Source organism: Symphalangus syndactylus, chromosome 14, assembly GCF_028878055.3.
Source record: "Symphalangus syndactylus isolate Jambi chromosome 14, NHGRI_mSymSyn1-v2.1_pri, whole genome shotgun sequence".
NCBI classification, from domain to species: domain Eukaryota; kingdom Metazoa; phylum Chordata; class Mammalia; order Primates; family Hylobatidae; genus Symphalangus; species Symphalangus syndactylus.
Genome location: NC_072436.2, coordinates 24,956,573 through 24,973,603, shown reverse-complemented (window position 1 = coordinate 24,973,603; position 17,031 = coordinate 24,956,573). Strand labels below are relative to the sequence as shown.

Sequence of the window (17,031 nt, the reverse complement as noted above, 5' to 3'; positions counted from 1 at the left end):
GGCAGGATCTCGGCTCGGTTCGAGCTCCACCTCCCGGGTTCGAGCGATTCTCCTGCCTCAGCCTCCTGAGGAGCTGGGATTACAGGTACCCGCCACTACACCCAGCTAATTTTTTGTATTTTTAGTTGTTTAGTTTGTATTTGTAGTTTCACCATGTTGGCCAGGCTGGTCTCCAACTACTGACCTCAGGTGATCCACCCACCTCGGCCTCCCAAAGTGTTGGGATTATAGGCATGAGCCACCACGCCCGGCTATAGTTCCTTCTTTCTAATGCAGCCTTTGATCCCCACCCCCACCAAAGAAAACCCATAGTCAACAGCATCTCAAAACTCAAAAGGCCTTTTTATTACTTATCTATTAATTCTATTACATTTCTTTATTATGTTTTAAAAATATATCAGAATAAATAAATTAGTATCTATCTATGTATGTGGAAAACCAGCGGTATCCAAAATAAAACCAACAATCTCAGCTCTTAGATTGTGTAGCCATAGTATTGAGCAATTTCCATATCTCTTTCTCTTTCAACGAGAAACTGCACCTTCCCCAAAGAGGTGTATTTGGCAGCATTCTCACGCTCTTGTTGAGCCTTTCTCTTCATGGCCTCACGCTCTGGCCTCTGCTCTTCTGTGATGGGCATTGACATTACTGGCTCAGGAACAGTGGATTTCCTCCATGGACGGGGCTGGAGGCTGAAGTCTTGGATTAGAAATCGATTTTGAGGCTTGGGCAGTGACCAGAGACTGGTCACAGCAGTGGAAACAGGCTCCCGCTGCAGAGAAGAACAAGATGATGTTTTGTAGGGTGATGGCCTAGAAGCAGCAGATTGAGGGACAGTAGGCTGGGTAGGGTTGGCTGAACTGGGTTGGGTTGCTTTGGTTGAAATTGGCTGAGCCGGTGTGGCAGGACCTGTCAAAGATATGTTGGTAGGAGCTGGTTGGGATGGATTGACTGCAGTTGATTTAGCTGAGTTAGTAGAATCAGGTTGAGCACGGTAAGCCACAGCAGGCCTACGTGAGGCCAGACGGTTTGGCCGCCGAGAAACAGGTTGAGCTTGAGGTTTGTCCAGGGTCAGAAAGGGCAAAGGTATCAACTTGACCTTCCCAGGTGGTGGCAACTCAGAATGGGATGGAGATGGACACTCTTTTTCAGCACTACCATCTAGTTTCTGGGCCTTGACCTGAAGTTTCTCCGGGCCTTTACCCTCACGTCGGGTATCCAGCCATGGTTTGAGAGCTGGGAATGGCTGGCGGTTTTGGGTGTTGCTTGAGCTTCCCGGGATCCTGGAGGAAGAGAATCCAGTTTTCTTATCGATCTTTTTCCCGAGTGCATGGAAAACTTGCACGGACTCTAGCAGGTGCGTGCCTAGGGAGCTTCGGGGCTTTTTAAAGGTCTCTTGGCTAAGCTGAGGTTGATTTTTCTTCCGTTTCCTATGGGGAATGGTTTGCTTCTCTTCTACCTTGACTTTGTTCCCTGACTGCTTACTCTCTTCAGATTTCTTGGAGCTGTTCTTTCTGTTCTCTTTGGTCTCTCCCTGCCCATGGCTCTTAGTTTTGCTGATCCTGCTGGATGCAGCTTTGTGAGGTTTGTTGCTAGAATGCTTGGCCTTGTTCACAGAAGTGTTGTCACTGACTGTAGCACTGCAAACAACCACTTCTCCCTCTAATGGGAACTCTGGGTTCTTTGGCTGGATTTTGGCCTTGGGAGCACCCTGGATAGGCTCGGAAGCTTTATGCTTGTTCTTCCTGACTTGATCAGAGTGACCCTTTATGACATATGACTTTTCCTGCGCCTGATTTACCTTGATGGCACTGGTATCTTTGGCTTTCTTTGCCGAGGGAACTTCGGGTTGGTCAAGATCTTGTAAGGAACTGAAGATCGGGGGGAGATAAGTATTCTCCACCCATGTAGTGATGTCTGCCAAATCACTGCTAGACTCAATCCCATTTTCAAATATCCCTTGGTCCTCAAGACTCAGGCTGTTATTTCTCAGATTGGCATTTTCAGAACCAGGCTGGTCCTCTTGGCCAAGAGGATCAATGCAGCCCAGAAGCGGGTGACTATCGGGGATTTCTAAAAGAGGTAGTGGAGGATCTTGATTTCCTATTAGGATCTGGTAGACATCTAGAGGCTTTGAAAGGTTGGTTTTAATCTCGTCAAAATTCTCATTCTCATTTTTTTCCTGGCTTGGAGCTGGAGACAGTGTCAAGAGATTAGTAGGACTCTGGACTGGAGTTATAATTGAAATGTCCACAAGCTCAGGTGATGGGTTACTCTCAAGTGTCTGGGTATTTCTGCTACTGAAGGACTTGGAGAATTCTGGAGTTTGTGGCAGACAAAATGTCTGGCTTGGAGATTGCAATCTCAGGGAAGTATCCATCCCCAGGGAAGTTTCCATCACTACAAAGGAATCAAGGAAGAAGTCAGTCCCTGGTAAGTGATATGCTCCCCCTGTACACCAATGCAGCAATCGGATACCTTTCCAAAATGGGCAAGGCATTTCTACTGGGTCTTCTTAAGGACCATGGACAAGACCCTGTATTAGGAGACTGACAGTGACTGTTCTCTTACTGGTTATCATTTGATGTGATTGTTTCTTGGTTTTCTTTGTATTTCATAGGGTTGTTGTAAGTCAAAAAGTGAAAGTGATTTTTAAAATAGGAGATGTTTTATAAAGCCTCACATTCTTACAGGGTCCTTTCAATTCTCTCCACTCTCCTGAGAGAATAAGAACACTTTACACCATGGACTAGGGTAGAGAGTGGAGCCCTTCCTCATGAAATAGATAAGCAAGCACAGATTCTGAGCCTGTTTGTTTTGGAGAGGATCTCTGAACACAAGGTCTTAAATCCTATTGTAAGTTAAGGAAAATCAAAATGTCACTGCCAAAATAAGAGTTCTGAAGTGCCTTCCAAAGAGACTAAAGTAACAGATTAAGGAAAGACATTACAGCGTGGTAGTGCAGGGGAAGTGATCAGCCAGGGCACTAAAAAGTGTATCCGTCAGTATGCTCTTGCGACTCTCTTACATGTAGCATAGATGGCCATTATAGTGTTCCACTTCCCCACTTATAAGGTGTTCTTATATAGAGTCTGAAAACGGAGAGCACTGCCCAAGAATAGTGGTTGAAGTCTCAGGACTTAAATTCTACCTATCCATGGACTCACCACTCAGCTACAGATTTGACCCTCCTTTTCAGTGCTGACATTATTCCTCTCCTTTCTTGATGTTTGTACTCACCTTGAACGCCGGTTTCTGTGATGGGTTGAGCAGACACAGAGTAATACATCCCAGAAGTAGAGGCTGGTGGTAGGACATTTGTGGGCTGAACCTCCTTGAGCACCATCACCATTTCTGGTTGATGGGCAGAAGCCCTATATCCTGTGTATGACACAGAGCCATAGGATTGCAGGCAGGATAGTGGAGACCCCATTGTGCCTTGATTATGGTAATAGACCTGGCTTCCTATCTGGTAGGGAAGTGACAGGTTATGGCCCTGCTGATTTGGAATTTGAGTTAGTGTCCCCTGAACAAGGCTGGCAGATAGTGATGGATACAGAAGGACCACAGTATTGGTATCTGAAGTTTTACCATACTGGGCTGTCATAGACATGGAAGAGACAGCTGTGTTCTGATCAATGGCAGTCACGGTGAAGTCCCTGAGTGAGGATGACTTCTTTACTGTGCTTGCTATACTATCGCACTCAAAAACACCTGGATAAGAGGCAGCTGAAGTACAGATATGGCTCTGGCCAGTAACCCCAGACAACATAGTTGTGCTAGTATGTTGGTAAAGGTAGGCACTGCCCATGAGTGGCTGGAAGGGGGTGCCAGAGGCTGATGGCTGTAGCCATGCTGAGCCGATGGCTGGAGCAGAGGCTCTGGAGAAGTTGGAGATGCTTCTTGTTAAGAAAGCTGCATTGTTCACCACAGGAAGAGAGAGCTGCAGAGAATTTGCAGTTCCAGGTAAAGATGTATTTTGGAAATCTTCTGTAGGAAACAAGAGAGAGATGAAAAAACCGATGAGATTGAAAAATTCTCACCTTATTTGAAGAACAGCATTATCTTAAGGTTGTTGCAATCAGGAAGCCTTTAATACCGATACTCACTGAGATACCAAAAGCCAAACAGTTTATGATGGCCTCGAGTGCTGAAGCAGTTTGGTCCTCTTCTGATGAACTGTCTTTGTGTCCAACTTGGACACAGATGTGAAGACCCAAGTGGTCTGGTTTCGTATATTATTTCCTAGGCTAGAAGCAACCTTCTCCCTTCTCTATCTATCCCTTGAATCTGGGCTAGTATAGACTCAAACTATTTCCTAGAATTGGAGCAGTTTAGAACTAGGAGGTCCTTAGAGAAGTTCTAACATTTCATTTTATGAGTCTGAGAGGTCAGATTGACCTGTTTAAGTTTTACCATTATGTTAATATCATTACCAGGTTACAGAACCTGACTTCCTTGCCAGGAGTCTTTTCTCTGAGCATAGACCAGAAACCAGGAACTTAGAACTTTTAATACGGCATTTTTTTGGTCTACTGGAATATAGTACAGCTATTACCTTTATAATCCTTAGTGTCACATTTTGCTTCTGCAGGTCTTATGATATGTCCTAGAATTTATATTTAACCTAGGCCATTGGTAAATCTAAAAGGTCATGCTTTGCCCTCTTCAAGCGTGGCTTTTTATCATAAGTCAAAATAACTACCTGATAGAAATGCATTTTTTTCTTTTTTTAAATTTTATTTTATTGAGACAGAGTCTTACTCTGTCACTCAGGCTGGAGTGCAGTGGCTTGATCTCAGCTCACTGCAACCTCCGCCTCCTGGGCTCAAGCAATTCTCATGCCTCAGCCTCCTGAGTAGCTGGGATTATAGGCGCATGCCACTCTGCCTGGCTAATTTTTTGCATTTTTAATAGAGACGGGGTTTTGCCATGTTTACCAGGCTGGTCTCGAACTCCTGACATCAGATTATCTGCCTGCCTCGGTCTCCCAAAGTGCTGGGATTACAGGCGTGAGCCACAACGCCCGGCCAAGAAATGCTGTTTGAAAGAAAAAGTCTAGTTAAACTCTGAGCTTCAGGCTGCTTGTCTATAAAGAAGTTACAAAATAATAACAGTGATAATTCATACATGAATAAAAGTGATAGATTACATATGACTTATAATGAGGAAGACATAGTAAGTTCTGAAAAAACAGACAAAATAATTAAAGCATAAAATCATGGAACTAAAACAATATATAGATATTAATGAAAATTGGGATATGTAGCTAGCATCAAAACATAGCAAATTACTAACTAAAGCTGTTACCATACATGCAACATTAGGAAACTGAATAGTATCTACTCTTTCCTAGTGAATACTATTAACGAAGAAACAGCCCAGAATAGAGTGAATTTCTAACCAACATATATAGACAGAGAAACTGTATCAGCAAAAAGTGTGTAACAAGCAGAAAACTGCAGTAAATGTGAATGTAAAATAGCCATAATATATGTGGTTACATATTTCAATAAAAACTGGTACAAAATAGAATGCGAAAAATAACTGTAAATGAATTCCATTATTATGCTCATTCATATTTCTATGAATATTACACAGCAAATGACAGGTATTAATCCTAGTATAATATTTAAATTATTATAGCCACATAACAAGCAGAAAAGAACCCTTAAAAAGTATCATGAGAGCTTTAATATTTATCCTCAAAACCTAGATTATAATCGTCTCCAACATCCAGGAAAGTGACATCCCCATAGCTTAAGAAAAAACGCAAGAATCCAATTGAAAAATGTTTTGAATGTAGGAAAATTCAAAGGACTCCAGAAAATTTGGCTTAGATAGATATGGAATTAGAGATATGTGGCTGATATGTGGCTTGACTTTTTATTCTTAGGTCTAAAAGCAGCCCATTGTAAATCAGTATGTACTCTGTTTTTGGAAGAAAGTATTAAGATAAAAAAGCAGCTTTTACTTGAAATCTACTTTTCACACAAAGGTATTGTTCTTCTGATGCAAATAACGATATTCTTTTTTCAGAAAACTTAATTTTATTGTTAATAGGAGAAACATCCATATAATTTCAAAATTAGAAACAGGACACTGCAAACTACATGTCCTGCAGCTCTCTAGGTAACCACTTATTAGTTTCTTGTTTGTAGGAAGCATCATTTCTTTTCTTTTCTTTTGAGATGGAGTCTTGCTCTGTCATACAGACTGGAGTGCAGTGGCAAGATCTCGGCTCACTGCAACCTCTGCCTCCCAGATTCCAGAGATTCTCCTCCCTAAGCCTCCTGAGTAGCTGGGATTACAGGCGCCTGTCACCACACCCAGCTAATTTTTGTATTTTTAGTAGAGATGGGGTTTCACCATGTTGGCCAGTCTGATCTCGAACTCCTGACCTCAGGTGATCCACCCACCTCAGCCTCCCAAAGTGCTGGGATTATAGGTGTGAGCCACCGAGCTCGGCCTGGAGGCATCATTTCTAAAACATATATATATATTAATATACATGTATATTTTATATATAAATATACATGTATATTTATATATATATATATATTCTTTTTGAGACAGAGTTTTGCTCTTGTTGCCCATGCTGGAGTGCAATGGCATGATCTAGGCTCACTGCAACCTACATCTCCCAGGTTCAAATGGTTCTCCTGCCTCAGCCTCCCAAGTAGCTGGGATTACAGGCAGGTGCCAACATGCCCGGCTAATTTTGTATTTTTAGTAGAGACAGGGTTTCTCCATGTTGGTCAGGCTGGTCTCGAAATGACCTCAGGTGATCAGCTCACCTCGGCCTCCCAAAGTGCTGGGATTACAGGTGTGAGTCATCTTGCCTGGCCTCTAAAGCATATTTCTAAAATGTTTATGTTAAAAACTGTCAAGTGTCATCTATGTTGAAAAAGGCAACAGAAAAAAGTAACTGCATGTGACTTCTGATAAGCTGCTTTTCCTAGGGATACTGTATTCTAGCCTGTTTCCTTCCTAGTCCATCGATCTAAGCATTTGCTAAAACCAACTTCATTTGCCCTACTCTGCATAGATTTCACTCTGTTGTCCTTATGCTTCTTTTTTTCCTTATGCTTCTTTTTTTTTCAAATTTAAAATATATTTTTTTCTTTTAAAATCATTTTGTCATTCTCCAGGGCATATCCCAAGGGAAGAGGAGGGGATCCTGTTTTCTGCTTTAATTAAACTACCAAATTCCTTACTCTAGAATACCTGCCTCCTTATGACCCAGTACTCTCCATTTTCTCTTTCCACCTAGTTTAGATAGGAATGTCCAAAACGTGAATATTACTTTCCTTTGTTTGTTTGTTTGTGACAGGGTTTCACTTTGTCACTCAGGCTGAAGTCCACTGGTGTGAACACAACTCACTGCAGCCTCAACCTCCTGGGCTCAAGCAGTCCTCTGATCCTCCCACCTCAGCCTCCTGAGTAGCAGACATACCCCCAACCCTGGCTGAGTTTTAAAAAGTTTTTGTAGAGATGGGGTCTTGCCATGTCGCCCAGACTGCCCGGGAAATCCTAGGCCCAAAGCGATCCTCCCACCTCAGGTTCCCAAAGCATTGAGACCGCAGGCATGGGATACCACGCCCAACTGAATATTAAAAACATCACTACACATCAGTAAACGTCACTAAATTTAAAATAGTAAAGTTGAAATATTAGTGAGGGAGATGGCCTCCCAAAGTGCTGAGATTACAGGTGTGAGCCACTGTGCCTGGCTGAATATTATTTAAAACATCACTAAACATCACTAAATTTAAAATGGGAAAGTTGAAATATTAGTGGAGGGAGACCATTCCACATGAAACATCTCAGAATATATTGCTAGTTTTCTAGGCCACTTCGGTTTTTTCTCTGTTTCGGTTGAAATGAACACTCTCAGAAAGTCTCTGATTTCATTTTCTGTACGTCTACCCTTTAAGACTCAGTATTAGAAAAGAAAAGGGCCAGGGGGAATAACCAATCTCTTATCCTAATGTAACAGATGAGGAAACAGAATTTGTGAGAGAAGAAAAGTTATCTAAAGTCACACAGCCAGTAAATGTCAAAGCCAAAACTGAAACGAGGTCTGCAGATTTCTACTTCAATAGTTTCCCTGTTATTCCAAGCTGTTTGGGACTATAGGGGGAAAGAAATCTAAATTTAGGGGCAAAGAAATCTCATGAAAACCGTTTTAAAAAGTTTCTTTCTTTACCTGACATGGTCAGAGAAGAAGAAACAACTGCAGATACAAGGGAAGAAGAGACGATACTAGCGGATGTCTGGGTGGCTGACGCCAACGAGTGCATGTGTCCAGTATGAAGGCCACTGGTAACTGATTACTGGTCACTGGCCACTTGCGATGATACAAACTTACAGGCCACACCCAGGAAGCCCCAAGATTCTACCAGGTGGCGGTAGGTTAGGTGGGAGAATGATGTCACAAAGCAGGCAGTTTAAAGGTCTGCGATAGCCAATAGGGAGGTCCGATTCTCAACAAGACAGGATTGGCTGGCAGAGGTGGTCGGTTTAAAGTTCTGCGATAGCCAATAGGGAAGTCAGATTCCCAATGAGACAGGATTGGCTGGCAGAGGTGGTAGGAAAGCTGTAACAGCACCTCTGGGGAGGTGAAATCTACCAGACAGACATGATAGTCCCACTTTCCCCCAGGCTCTCATGTTAGGGAGATCATCTCAATGTTTCTCATAAATGTTCACTAATATAATTAACTAACATTTATATTTTATACGTTATGTTTCATATTATATAATAGTATGCATTTATGATTATACAGTACATACATGATATCCTTGGGGAGAAAGGAAAGGGACGTCTAAGTTGAGCAATTATAGTTGTTCTGAAACCATTTCAGTGAATCTGATTAATGAATTTGCTGCTGCTTTTTAATTTAATTTAATGTTTTTTGAGATGGAATCTTGCTCTGTCACCCAGCCTGGAGGGCAGTGGCGTGATCTTGGCTCACTGCAAGCTCCACCTCCCAGGTTCACGCCATTCTCCCGCCTCAGCCTCCTGAGTAGCTGGGACTACAGTTGCCCGCTACTTCAGCCAGCTAAGTTTTTGTATTTTTAGTAGAGACGGTTTCACCCTTTTAGCCAGGATGATCTCGATCACCTGACCTCGTGATCCGCCCGCCTCAGCCTCCCAAAGTGCTGGGATTACAGGGGTGAGCCACCGCGCCTGGCCCTACTGCCGCTTTCAAGGGCCAAAGGAAGGGATTAAAGAACCCTCTTTTGTAACTTGGTTGAACAGCAAAGTTCGTTGACTGCCCCTTATAGGAGATGATGTGGTCCAAGGCTCTTCTCTTTTAGTTTCCTCTCCTCGAATCCTACCTTCTTGGGCTGGGCCAGGTTGGACTTGGATCTCTCTTCTGCTCTCCTTTTTTTACCCCTTGATTTTAGGCATTGTTTCTGGACCAAGCCTTGATCTTGCATTTTTACATTCATGGATATTCCTTCTTGTCAACTTTCAGAGCAGGAGTCTTCTTTCAGTGTCCCGATGTTTGGAAAACAGACTCTGCTCATGAGAAGCAAACCTCAGAGAGGTAGAAGACAAGGCTGCCTGCAGACCTTCCCTCTTCTAGCCTTCGGTCACAATTCTTTTGCCCAAAGTTTGCTACCTCTGGCTCCTTGGGCCACACAGACACCCTGCCATCCTACTCTTTTATACGTGAGAGGCATTCAGGATACCTTCTTTCTTCTCACATAAGAGGATCCAGTGTGGCAGTTACTGATAGCCTCCTCTCCCTTGCAAACAGCCACTATAGAATCTTGGGCCTTTAGGATTTCCTGTCAGCCATGCTTGGGTGCAAGGGCCAGGGAAAATGAAGAGTTAAAGCATTTAGTGGAGAATAGGAAACCGGCAAGGTGAGGGTATAGGAAAAAAGAGATTTGTGTGGATTTTTTGGTTTCTGTAACAAACAATTGGACATACCTATTTTGTATTAACAGAATAGACAATTAAATTTTTTTCTTTCTTTCTTTTTTTTTTTTTTTTTTTGAGAGAGAGTCTCTCTCTGTCGCCCAGGCTGCAGGGCAGTGGCCGATCTCTGCTCACTTCAAGCTTCGCTTCCCAGGTTCACGCCATTCTCCTGCCTCAGCCTCCCGAGTACCTGGGATTACAGGTACTCCACCATGCCCGGCTAAATTTTTGTATTTTTAGTAGAGACAGGGTTTCACCGTGTTAGCCAGGATGGTCTCCTGACCTTGTGATCTGCCTGCCTCGGCCTCCCCAAGTGCTGGGATTACAGGCGTGAGCCACTGTGCCCGGCCCAATATTTTTTATGTAGCTAGATAGTCCAGCACTTCCATGACTTCTGTACACTGAAGAAAATAATCATAATGTATTTTTTCCATTTTGTTTTAGGCCATATTAGCTCATTTATGTCATTCGCTAGTATGTCTGTAGAATGTAAATTGCTTTTGTTTTATTAATTTTATTTCATTTATAAGAGTGAGACAGAATTTCACTCTTTTGCCCAGGCTGGAGTGCAGTGGCACGATCTCGGCTCACTGCAAACTCTGCCTCCCGGGTCCAAGTGATTCTCCTGCCTCAGCCTCCCCAGTAGCTGGGATTACGGGCGCCTGCCACCATCCCTGGCTAATTTTTGTATTTTCAGTGAGGACAATGTTTCACCATGTTGGCCAGGCTGGTCTCAAACTCCTGACCTCAGGTGATCTTCTGCCTCAGCCTCACAAAGTGCTGGGATTACAGGTGTGAGCCACCGTACCCGGCCTGTAGATTGCTTTTAAATGCCCTGATTTTTCTACATGTTTTTTCCTTGTCATATTTTTAAGGAATACAACATTGTAAGACATACTGCATGTTTTTCTCGTGATGGTTGTTTATTTTGAAACATCATGAACTAAAGTGACCTGATGGGTTTTGTGGAGGAAATGAAAGAGGGGTCTGTGAAAAAGGCACTGTTGTGAGTTGTGCTGTGTGCCCAAGCATAAGGAAGAGATGTCTGCAGTGAGCCCAAGTTGACCTGGCTTGCTTTGGTTTTCATTTTCCTAGTTAGTGGTTTTCTCACTAACTTCTCTTGTAACTGTGATGAAATGAGTTAGGGCTGAGTTGCTAATGATTTACGTGTGGACTAAGCCGGTTTGGTGGAGGAAATCTATGGATATAATCATTTTCCTTGGTGGTAAGCTTTTAGAGATACCTGCATTGATCATCTGTTTGTTTGTTTTTAGATGGAGTCTCGCTCTGTCGCTGAGGCTGAAGGGCAGTGGCACGATCTCGGCTCACTGCATCATGCGCCTCCCCGGTTCAAGCAATTCTCATGCCTGAGCCTCCCAAGTAGGTAGGATTACAGGTGCATGCCGCCACACCCAGCTAATTCTTATATTTTTAGTAGAAATGGGGTTTCACCATGTTGCCTAGGCTGGTCTCCAACTCCTGACCTCAGGCAGTCTGCCTGCCTCAGCCTCGCAAAGTGCCGTGATTCCAGGCGTGAGCCACCGCACCCTGCCTGGAAGCATCATTTCTAAAACATATTTCTTTCTTCCTTTTTTTTTCTTTTTGAAGCGGAGTTTCGCTCTTATTGCCCAGGCTGGAGTGCAATGGTGCAATCTTGGCTCACCGCACCCTTCGCCTCCCGGGTTCAAGTGATTCTCCTGCTTCAGCCTCCCAAGTAGCTGGGATTACAGGCATGTGCCACCACCGCCCAGCTCATATTGTATTTTTAGTAGAGATGGGGTTTCTCCATGTTGGTCAGGCTTGTTCACACTCCTGACCTCAGGTGATCAGCCCACCTCGGCCTCCCACAGTGCTGGGATTACAGGCGTAAGCCACCGTGCCCGGCCTCTAAAACATATTTCTGAAATGTTTATATTAAAAACTGTCAAGTGTCATCTATGTTCAAAAAGGCAGCAGAAAAAAGTGACTGAATATGACTTCTGATAAGCTGCTTTTCCTAGGGATGTGTATTGTAGCTTGTTTCCTTCCTAGTCCATTCATCTAAGCATTTGCTAAAACCAACTTCATTTTGCCCTACTCTGAATAGATTTCACTCTGTTGTCCTCCTGCTTTTTTTTTTTTTAAATTTAAAATATATTTTTTTCTTTTAAAGTCGTTTTGTCATTCTCCTTGGCATATCCCAAGGGGAAGAGGAGGGGACCCTGTCTTTCTGCTTTAATTAAAATACCAAATTCCTTACCCTAGAATACCAGCCTCTTTATAATCCAGAACTCTCCATTTTCTCTTTCCACCTAGTTTAGATAGGAATGTCCAAAACGTGAATATTACTTTTCTTTGTTTGTTTGTGAGAGATTCTCACTTTGTCACCCAGGCTGAAGTCCAGTGGTATGAACATGACTCACTGCAGCCTCAACCTCCTGGGCTCAAGCAGTCCTCTGATCCTCCCACCTCAGCCTCCTGAGTAGCTGGCATACCCCCAACCCTGACTGAGTTTTAAAAAGTTTTTGTAGAGATGGGGTCTTGCCATGTTGCCCAGACTGCCCGGGAAATCCTAGGCCCAAAGCGATCCTCCCACCTCAGGTTCCCAAAGCATTGAGACCGCAGGCATGGGATACCACGCCCAACTGAATATTAAAAACATCACTACACATCAGTAAACATCACTAAACCTAAAATAGTAAAGTTGAAATATTAGGGAGATGGCCTCCCAAAGTGCTGAGATTACAGGTGTGAGCCACTGTGCCTGGCTGAATATTATTTAAAACATCACTAAACATCACTAAATTTAAAATAGGAAAGTTGAAATATTAGTGGAGGGAGACCATTCCACATGAAACATCTCAGAATATATTGCTAGTTTTCTAGGCCACTTCGGTTTTTTCTCTGTTTCGGTTGAAATGAGCACTCTCAGAAAGTCTCTGATTTCATTTTCTATACGTCTACCCTTTAAGACTCAGTATTAGAAAAGAAAAGGGCCAGGGGGAATAACCAATCTATTATCCTAATGTAACAGATGAGGAAACAGAATTTGTGAGAGAAGAAATTTATCTAAAGTCACACAGCCAGTAAATGTCAAAGCCAAAACTGAAACGAGGTCTGCAGATTTGTACTTCAATAGTTTCCCTGTTATTCCAAGCTGTTTGGGACTATAGGGGGAAAGAAATCTAAATTTAGGGGCAAAGAAATCTCATGAAAACCGTTTTAAAAAGTTTCTTTCTTTACCTGACATGGTCAGAGAAGAAGAAACATCAACTGCAGATACAAGGGAAGAAGAGACGATACTAGCGGATGTCTGGGTGGCTGACGCCAACGAGTGCATGTGTCCAGTATGAAGGCCACTGGCAACTGATTACTGGTCACTGGCCACTTGCGATGATATAAATTTACAGGCCACACCCAGGATGCCCCAAGATGCTACCAGGTGGCGGTAGGTTAGGTGGGAGAATGATGTCACAAAGCAGGCAGTTTAAAGGTCTGTGATAGCCAATAGGGAGGTCAGATTCCCAACAAGACAGGATTGGCTGGCAGAGGTGGTAGGAAAGCTGTAACAGCACTATGTGGCTGAGCTCTGGGGAGGTGAAATCTACCAGACAGACATGATAGTCCCACTTTCCCCCAGGCTTTCATGTTAGGGAGATCATCTCAATGTTTCTCATAAATGTTCACTAATATAATTAACTAACATTTATATTTTATACGTTATGTTTCATATAATATTATGCATTTATGATTATACAGTACATACACGATATCCTTGGGGAGAAAGGAAAGGGACGTCTAAGTTGAGCAATTACAGTTGTTCTGAAACCATTTCAGTGAATCTGATTAATGAATTTGCTGCTACTTTTTAATTTAATTTTATTTTTTTTGAGATGGAATCTCGCTCTGTCACCCAGGCTGGAGGGCAGTGGCGTGATCTCGGCTCACTGCAAGCTCCACCTCCCAGGTTCTCGCCGTTCTCCCGCCTCAGCCTCCTGAGTAGCTGGGACTACAGGTGCCCGCTACTTCAGCCAACTAAGTTTTTGTATTTTTAGTAGAGACAGGGTTTCACCCTTTTAGCCAGGATGGTCTCGATCACCTGACCTCATGATCCGCCCGCCTCAGCCTCCCAAAGTGCTGGGATGACAGGGGTGAGCCACGGCGCCCTGCCCTACTGCCGCTTTCAAGGGCCAAAGGAAGGGATTAAAGAACCCTCTTTTGTAACTTGATTGAACAGCAAAGTTCGTTGACTGCCCCTTATAGGAGATGATGTGGTCCAAGGCTCTTCTCTTTTAGTTTCCTCTCCTCGAATCCTACCTTCTTGGGCTGCGCCAGGTTGGACTTGGATCTCTCTTCTGCTCCCCTTTTTTTACCCCTTGATTTTAGGCATTGTTTCTGGACCAAGCCTTGATCTTGCATTTTTACATTCGTGGATATTCCTTCTTGTCAACTTTCAGAGCAGGAGTCTTCTTTCAGTGTCCCGATGTTTGGAAAACGGACTCTGCTCATGAGAGGCAAACACCAGAGAGGTAGAAGACAAGGCTGCCTGCAGACCTTCCCTATTCTAGCCTTTGGTCACAATTCTTTTGCTCGCAGTTTGCTACCTCTGGCTCCTTGGGCCACACAGACACCCTGCCATCCTGCTCTTTTATACGTGAGAGGCATTCAGGATACCTTCTTTCTTCTCACATAAGAGGATCCAGTGTGGCAGTTACTGATAGCCTCCTCTCCCTTGCAAACAGCCACTATAGAATCTTGGGCCTTTAGGATTTCCTGTCAGCCATGCTTGGGTGCAAGGGCCAGGGAAAATGAAGAGTTAAAGCATTTAGTGGAGAATAGGAAACAGGCAAGGTGAGGGTACAGGAAAAAAGAGATTTGTGTGGATTTTTTGGTTTCTGTGACAAACAATTCGACACACTTATTTTGTATTAATAGAATAGAAAATTTATGTTTTTTATGTAGCTCGTCCAGAACTTCCATTACTTCTGTACACTGAAGAAAATAATTATAATATTCTTTTTCCGTTTTGTTTTATGTCATATTACCTCATTTATGTTATCCATTAGTATGTCTGGTTACTTTCTATAAACCCTATTCTGCCTAGGTCTGGATTTTCTTGTGTCAACCCTAACTGAATTTGTTCTCACCCCAGTGTTGTGTCTTTTAGCGAATGAAAGTGTAAGCCCAATACAGCTTTTCTAGCTTCTGAAAGATTTATGTCACATTTTGTATCTTGTCTTGTCTGTAGACATTTGTATCATTTGTAGTTTTGGCTACTATACACCTATTGGAATTTTTCATAAATTCGAAAAGAACATTGTATTATTTATTTATTTATTTATTTTGTGATACAGAGTCTCGCTCTGTTGCCCAGGCTGGAGTGCAGTGGCACAATCTTGGCTCATTGCAACCTCTGCCTCCCACATTCAAGCCATTCTCTTGCCTCAGCCTCTCAAGTACCCTGGACTGCAGGTATGAGCCACCATGCCCAGCTAATTGTTGTATATTTAGTAGAGATAGGACTTTACCATGTTGGCCAGGTTGATCTCAAACTCCTGACCTCAAGTGATCTGCCCGCCTCGGCCACCGAAAGTGCTGGAATTACAGGCATGAGCCACCATGCCCGGCCACAATATTTTACAATTTAATGTCAAATTTGAATGTGGGCTGGGCACGGGGGCTCATGCCTGTCATCCCAGCACTTTGGGAGGCCGAAGAGGGCAGATGACTTGCAGTCAGGAGTTCAAGACCAGCCTGGCCAACTTGGTGAAACCCTGTCTCTACTAAAAATACAAAAATTAGCCGGGCATGGTGGCACATGCCTGTAGTCCCAGCTACTCAAGAGGCTGAGGCAGGAGAATTGCTTGAAACCAGGAGGCAGAGGTTGCAGTGAGCGGATATCGCGCACTGCGCTCCAGCCTGGGTGACAGAGAGAGACTCCATCTCAACAACAACAACAAATGATTAAATGTTCCTAATTGTAGGTTTGTTATGTTCTGCTAACCTGTCTTTTTGTCTTTCCAATGAACAATTTATGAATATTGACACATTTTAAATGATGTGGAAATTTTCAGAATTGTAAATGTTTATGTATTTAAGACTGGTTGGAAAAGTACTGTCTCAAAAATGTTAATAAAGCTAGCAGTCTAGCTTTATTAATATTCATTTATTCAATAGCTCTGATCTTTCTCATCCTTGGTTTACCCAGCTCTAAAATGGTTGCAAAGATTACTAAAAATATAGGTAAGTTACTTTCATAAATTAGACACTAAAAAGTAAAAATTACTTTCAAAAATCTGCCATTGGCCAGGTGCGGTGGCTCCAGCCTGTAATCCCAGCACTTTTGGAGGTCGAGGAGTGCTGATCATGAGGTCAAGAGATTGAGACGATCCTGGCAAACATGGAGAAACCCTGTCTCTACTAAAATACAAAAAATTGGCTTGGAGTGGTGGCACGCACCTGTAGTCCCAGCTACTCGGGAGGCTGAGGCAGGGAGAATTGCTTGAACCCGGGAGGTGGAGGTTGCAGTGAGCTGAGATGGGACCACTGTACTCCAGCCTGGTGGTGGAGTGAAACCGGGTCTCAAAAAAAAACGTCTGCAATCATAATTACTTACCGTTTAATCTGGAATTTAGTACTCTATTCTATTTTCAAAGCTACTATAGGGTATGTTGTCCTTTGTAGTTCCACTTTTAGCAGAATTCAATGTTTTTCTAACGGGTATAGATCTTTATGCTTGAGACTGTGTGGAAACCTTGGACTTGAGCTCCACTCTCAGTTATTTTTTGTATTTGCTAAAACTTAAATACATTCTGTCCACCTGTAACATGATACCTGGTATGTGATAGGAACCCAATAAAAGTTTGGCTGTGATGGGAATGTATGTTTCTACATTATTTTTGGAGGGTAATTAGGTAGTATCTTTCAAAATTTTAAGTTTGTATGTGTTTCATTCCAGACATTCTACTTCTAGGAATTTAGATATAGTTGTATAGATGTATAAGGATGTTCACATTGCAGCATTGTCTGTAACAAGATTTGAAAAGAACCTGAAAACAACTAAAGGTCCATTAATATTGAACTGGCTAAATACGTTATGGTACTTTTAATTATGTTACT

At 42.9% G+C, this 17,031-nt stretch overlaps 1 protein-coding gene and 1 long non-coding RNA gene across 3 annotated transcripts; one reads left to right on the top strand and one right to left on the bottom strand.

The window, feature by feature from the left end:
- Positions 1–246: 246 nt before the first annotated feature.
- LOC129463159 (uncharacterized protein C2orf78-like) lies at positions 247–13,369 on the bottom strand. The gene is made up of 3 exons (XM_055243724.1): positions 13,156–13,369; positions 3,241–3,990; positions 247–2,400 (listed from the first exon to the last, which is right to left on the bottom strand). Exons 1-3 carry the CDS (start codon positions 13,250–13,252, stop codon positions 476–478), a joined length of 2,772 nt encoding a protein of 923 aa, XP_055099699.1. The 5' UTR covers positions 13,253–13,369; the 3' UTR covers positions 247–475.
- On the top strand, positions 3,990–16,791 carry LOC134732432 (uncharacterized). Of its 2 annotated transcripts, none has more exons than XR_010115594.1 (3): positions 3,990–10,135; positions 11,208–11,313; positions 12,285–16,791. It is a non-coding gene; the product is annotated as an uncharacterized lncRNA (long non-coding RNA). The 2 variants fall into 2 exon arrangements; XR_010115593.1 differs by having other exon boundaries at positions 11,208–11,317.
- Positions 16,792–17,031: the final 240 nt, after the last annotated feature.

What these genes read in the sequence shown, in the direction of transcription:
- LOC129463159 (XM_055243724.1), bottom strand. Translation starts at nt 13,252, where the DNA reads ATGCACTCGTTGGCGTCAGCCACCCAGACATCCGCTAGTATCGTCTCT. An exon ending in TTCTTCTCTGACCATGTCAG is followed by an intron (nt 3,991 to 13,155) that starts GTAAAGAAAGAA and finishes TGTTTCCTACAG; the next exon opens with AAGATTTCCAAAATACATCT. An exon ending in CACAGAAACCGGCGTTCAAG is followed by an intron (nt 2,401 to 3,240) that starts GTGAGTACAAAC and finishes ATTCCTTTGTAG; the next exon opens with TGATGGAAACTTCCCTGGGG.